The 5,726-nt window shown below is 47.8% G+C and overlaps 1 protein-coding gene across 1 annotated transcript; it reads right to left on the bottom strand.

Annotated features, from left to right (window-relative positions):
• Positions 1–1,143: 1,143 nt before the first annotated feature.
• On the bottom strand, positions 1,144–5,642 carry LOC124032235 (zinc finger and BTB domain-containing protein 39-like). The gene is made up of 3 exons (XM_046344481.1): positions 5,530–5,642; positions 3,446–5,125; positions 1,144–3,257 (listed from the first exon to the last, which is right to left on the bottom strand). Exons 2-3 carry the CDS (start codon positions 5,093–5,095, stop codon positions 2,343–2,345), a joined length of 2,565 nt encoding a protein of 854 aa, XP_046200437.1. The 5' UTR covers positions 5,096–5,125; positions 5,530–5,642; the 3' UTR covers positions 1,144–2,342.
• Between the last annotated feature and the right edge of the window lie 84 nt (positions 5,643–5,726).

The following is a 5,726-nucleotide window of genomic DNA, read 5'->3' as shown; positions in this document are numbered from 1 at the left end:
TGATTGTGTTAATATCAAAATCAACTTCCCCTTTTGATTATTTACAATAGGGAAAAATAAAGGCAATATTATGAATAGCTCCCATAGTAGGAGGCAGGTAGCCTAGTGTTGAGCCAGTAACCAAAAGGTCGCTGGTTCAAATACCTGAGCCAATAAGGTGCAAAATAACTGTTAATGTGCCCTTGAGTAAGGCACTTAACCCTAATTTGCTACGGGCTGCCTTACTACTATGACTGACCTTTTAAAACATCACATTTCACTGCACCTATGTGGTGTGTAACAATGCAAGATCTTTACATTTTTGATGGGCTGGTTTCCCAGAGATTAAGCATAGTACTGGACTAAATAGCACTTTCAATGGATATTCTCCATTACAGTAAATAAACTTTTCAGTCCAGGACTAGGTTTAATCTGTATCTGGAAAACATCTCTTAAAATGGTATAACTTTTATTTTATGCAGACCTGGGTAAAATTATATTTGATTAGTTACTTAAATACTTATTTTCTGTTTGAGTATTTTCAAATCTGTCCCAAATCAACAGTGAAAGTGTTTACATTTCCTATAAATAGCCTACTATTTTTAAGTACTTATTTTCAAATGCATGCGTTATTAAATGCATGTTAGTGTGGGTATTTCCAAATAATTCCAATTATTCCAACTACTTGTCTTTTCAAATAAATATCTAAATACTTCCAAATGTCTGAACGTAATATAAAAAATACCCTGAGTATTATTTCAACACAGGTCTGATTGTACAAAATCGGTCCTCATTTTTTAGTTGAATACTTGCCGAAGTTTGCTTTCACTGGGAAGTCCGGAAGGAATTTTATGTTGGTTTAACGATGTTGACATGGTAATAAGAGGGAGAAAGGCTTAGGTTTCACTTCACATACAGCACAATGGGAGGAAGCAGCATACCAAGAACAGAACAGCATTACAGGTTCAAAGGTCACCAGTCCCTACAGCAGGATCTAGATAAACACGCAAATTGTGCATAAATGCATATGCATCATTAAAATGTAATGATGAATGTATTCTGTGGCAAACATAACAGATCAAATACAATAAAGAAAAAACAAAGCATTAGGGTTAGGAGCGAAAAGTAACTAGACAGTGAGATCAACATTTGTTATATTTACTTTATTCTTTCCAGAACTAGAAACGAGATATAAAGGCCAACGTTCATAGTTCATTAAAAAAAGTACATAAAATAATAAATATAATAAATAGTTTAATCCGACTGAGGTGAGACACCAAATAGTTGTTTAAATGTCATCATGCCCAAAGTGAGCACTTGAAGGACCACAAGTCTACAAAACACAGACTTTGAAATGCTGAGACAATGCTGAGACAAGGCAGACGTGATTTTTAAAACTCTTGTGACTAAATGGCACTCTGGTTGGAAACTACCGTTCATACCATCTGATCAGTAACACATGAACTACTATATAATGTCTGCATTATAGTCTATCACTATTTTATTTTTACCTTTATTTAACTAGGCAAGTCAGTTAAGAACAAATTCTTATTTAAATGACGGCCTAGGAACAGTGGGTTAACAGCCTGTTCAGGGGCAGAACGACAGATTTGTACCTTGTCAGCTCGGGGGTTTGAACTTGCAACCTTCCGATTACTAGTCCAACGCTCTAACCACTAGGCTACCCTGCCGCCCCACTACATAAATGCTTTGAGGAAGATGTACCTAAATGGTTTCCTAGGGAACAGATAGAGCAAGGCCTCATTCATCCTCCCATTCTTCAGTTACAAAGTATGATGGGTCAGGTACACTTAACCCATGTTAATGGGTACATATGCTTGGTGCAGCGTGGCAGATATTGTTTCACTCAGACATACATGAATGGTCTGTCACATGTTTAATATAAAAATGGATGTACACGTAACTGACAAAATGCATACAGTGATAGAAAAATGTAATTCATTTTTTGTAAAACTGAGTAATAAGACACTTAAGACAACGTTTGACAGCAACTTAGGAAAAGCCAATGGACTTGCGTTGAAAATAGTCAGTAAACAGTAGCACGTCCTTCCTTCCATAGACCACAATAGATATACTGCCACCAAGTGGCTAAGCTTCTTCCAAGAAAAGATTACCTTTCCGGCTACACTATGCTACAAAACAGGTCTCTTCGATCCATAATACCATCTGAAATACAGACATAAAACAAGTGAAATACATTCTACACGGCTATAGATATGGTCCACAACCAGAAAGAGGTATTGAATGTGAGTGGAAAAGAGGGAGAGAATGGGCGAGAGACAGGCAGACAAAGAGACTGAGGGAAGAAAAGGAAGTGAAAGAGACACCAGAGGAGTAGCTGATCAGGTGTCCAGGGCGGGGAGGGGTTCTTTGGAGTGGTCGTTGTACATGAAGGTCTGCTCTATGTTGAAGTCTGGAGGCAGGTGGTCCTTGTGGATGTCCATGTGTGAGGACACCAGCTTGAGCGTGGAAAAGTATAGGCCGCAAATGGTGCAGCGGTACATGAGTGCCCCGGCGTGGGTCTTCAGGTGGCAGATCATGGTGGAGCGCCCTCGGAAGAACCTCAGGCACACCTTGCACTGGTACGGCTTCTCCCCAGTGTGGATGCGCAGGTGGTAGGTGAACTCGCCAGAGTGGGCAAAGCGTTTGCCACAGAAGCGACAGCGGTACCATTTCTCCCGGGGGATGGTGCCACCCAAGGAGTTCCCATTGGACAGAAGGCCTGTGGGAAAGCCAGCTGCCACGGCCCCCTGGAGCAACTTGTCTGAGAGGCTGAAGGATCCCAGGCCGAAGCCCATGTTGCCCAGCTTCCCCAGGCTGCCTGCCTCCAGGGGGGAGGAGGAGGAGCAGGAGGAAGGGTACTCTATCTGGTCAGCCTTTCGTTTCCCTGCCCACCCCTGGCTGCCCTGGGCCTCATTGGTGTGAAAGCTCAGGTGGTACTGGAAAGCTGAGGCAGAGCGGAAGGTCTGTGGGCATAAGAAGCAACGCAGCTCCTCCTCTCCCTCTGGTCCGGCTGCTTTATGAGCCCTCATGGCCTCTCTGTCAGTGGCGGCCTCCTCAGCATGCAGGAACATGTGTCTGTCCAGCAGAGGGCGATCTAGGAAGCCGCAGGCGCAGAGCGGGCAGGAGTAGACTGGCAGGGAGATGTGGGTGAGGGCGTGCCACAGCAGGGCACATAGGGAGGGCTGGGGTAGCTGGCACACACCACAGCTCAGTGACTGGACGGACACGTGACTCAGCAGGTGATCCCTGATGACCTGGGGGAAGGAGAGAGACAGTATGTCAACAATACAAGGAGGGAAAATAGATGTCTTAGCCACCTCGATGCAATAGGTATGCTCGAAGTTCAATGAATTTAATGGAGCTATGTCAATCTATATATTTTACCGCCACCATTAGCCAAAACGCAAAATCACTCAGGAAAAGTGGAGCAAACCAAACTGACCTGGAAGTCCTTGGTGAGGGCTTTGTTACAGACAGCACACTGCAGCTCCCCGTTGTGCCCCTGGGTAGTGTTGTGGAGCTGACTGGGGAGGGTGTACCTGGCTGCAGCTTGGCGCCGGTGGCGTACCAACTTGGCCTGGCTGTTGAACTGGAGATGACACATGTCACAAGAGAACACCACATGGGACAAGGCGTGGGTGATGCTGGCGCCACGGTCTCCGGGGAAAGATGCCCCACACACCCTGCAGGCCCCTGTCTCAGTGAGGTGGGTCTCTGCGTGGGCCCTCAGGGAAGCAGAGTCGGCCAACAGTGCCATTCCACAGGCTTTACATGCCATTATACCCTGCACCGATGACACCTGGCCAGTGTTCACACCCCCTGCACTGACCGCTGCTCCGTTCTCCACACACACCAAGTCCTCGTCTTCATCCTCCTCCTCATCTTCCTCCTCCATGTAGTTCTCACCATCGCTCAACTCGATGATCTCTCCAGCCAGCTGTCTCCACTGGTCCACTCCTCCATCAGTCCCTTCTTCATCTCCCTGCAAATGCTCTCTCTCTTCCTCGTTCTCTTCATCATCGTCTTCATCCTCCCCCCCCCCCCCAAAGATGACCCCTGCATGGTCAGAGCTCACACCTCCCACCCCAGCCTCCACCACTCCCATCTGCAGGCTGTCCAGGGGGTCGCCAGAGGAGGACGAAGGGGCCTCCCTCACCCCACAGATGTCCCCTCCCAGCTGGGCTGATGAGTCAGGGTAGGAGCAGGAGTCAGATACACATGGAGGTACAGAACCAGCCCTACTCCCACTAACTACCATCTGTTCCTCCTCACCGTTATCAACCCCGTCTCCCACCACCACCTCCTCAGTCTTCAGCTGCAGGGGAGGTCCAGGTGTAGCCTCAACAGCTACAGTGGACATGTCTACTGAACTCTGCTGATCTCCTGTCAGCTGTACCCGTTTGTCTTCGGCCATCTGTCCATAGCCCAGGTGAGACTGGACGTCCTCTGCTTTGAGGGACAGGGACAGAGGGGCTGTGTGTCCACCACCCCGGCCCAGCCTGGCCACCCTGCTGCCCTGGGGGAGAGGTGAGGGGGCCGCCGCTGGAGTAGGAGCAGCCGAGGGACCAGCAGATGATGACAGGGAGGAACAAGACGCTGCAGAGGATGAGCACACGGATGACCCAGCAGCAGTAGCTGCAGCAGCAACCATGTCAGGGTCCAGGTCTCCATCCACCACACAGTCTGCAGAGCCAGAGCCCGGTTGCTGCAGGTCAGGAAAGGTAGCGTGACAGGCCCTCACCAGCTCTATCACCCCCAGCCTCTCTGCCAGCTCATACAGCACTCCTACATCTATCAGGTCTGTGAAGATCTCTCCAGTGTAGATGAAAGTCAGCACCTTCTCAAAATTGGACGGTGACACAAAATCCAGAGTGTATGTTGTCGTGGCTCCTGAGGTTCCGATCTGGGTCCCCCTGCCCGAGAACATGCTGCGGAAGTGGGTTCCGGCGCACGCGAGCACGGCGCGGTGCGCTGCAAAGGCGCGGCTCCCCACCTGGAGGATGACATCACAGAAGAGGCGGGACAGACGGCAGTGGTTGAGCTCGGCGAGGAGGCCAGCGGCGTGGCCTGAGCCCTGCAGCCGAATCCTCATCGCTCCCTGGCGGTGTTACTCAAATCCCAACTAGGAGAAGAGACAAGGGGAAGCCAACAGCGTCATTGTCTAGCCTAAATCAGTCCGCAATAACATAATCCAGTATCAAGCGCCATTGATTGATTGTGAGATTAAGGGGAGTGCAGCTTTGTCGAGTGCCATGCTTGTAAAACAAATATATAATACTTATTGAACTAACAGGTACTTATTAGAGCTCGAATACATAATAAACTAGGGAAACATTGTAACGTTTCAAGTTTCATTGAATGCTAATTTGTTAGGCTATCTAGCTTGCCAGCTAACGCTAGCTGCTCATCAGTTTTCTACGTTTGCCATGATCCAATTCCAAACTCTACAAAATGCAAACCTCTAAACACCTTTCTACAAGGATAGACAAAGTCTTTCATAAATCATGTTGATATTATATTCTTTACCAATAGAAGGCAGTATGTTCGACCATTTAGTCAACGTTTTCAATAGCTTCCTTTTTTATTATCGGTCGTTTCCAGTCGCACAGCAATGACGTAAAACAAAATAATGCCTGGAAGGCTGCTTGAAAACCAAATATTTGGCAGTATTGCCCCCCAGCGGTTGGATGACAGTGGCACACAGGAGCCAGAGGGCCATAAAA

This window comes from Oncorhynchus gorbuscha, linkage group LG03 (genome assembly GCF_021184085.1).
Source record: "Oncorhynchus gorbuscha isolate QuinsamMale2020 ecotype Even-year linkage group LG03, OgorEven_v1.0, whole genome shotgun sequence".
NCBI classification, from domain to species: Eukaryota; Metazoa; Chordata; class Actinopteri; order Salmoniformes; family Salmonidae; genus Oncorhynchus; species Oncorhynchus gorbuscha.
The sequence above is the reverse complement of the archived record's forward strand: the minus strand, read 5'-3'. Positions and strand labels throughout refer to the sequence as shown.

Excerpts from the sequence above, each read along its gene's own strand:
- LOC124032235 (XM_046344481.1), bottom strand. The coding sequence starts at position 5,095 with ATGAGGATTCGGCTGCAGGGCTCAGGCCACGCCGCTGGCCTCCTCGCC. Across the intron at positions 3,258-3,445 it reads CCCTCACCAAGGACTTCCAG|GTCATCAGGGATCACCTGCT; the intron begins GTCAGTTTGGTT and ends TCCTTCCCCCAG.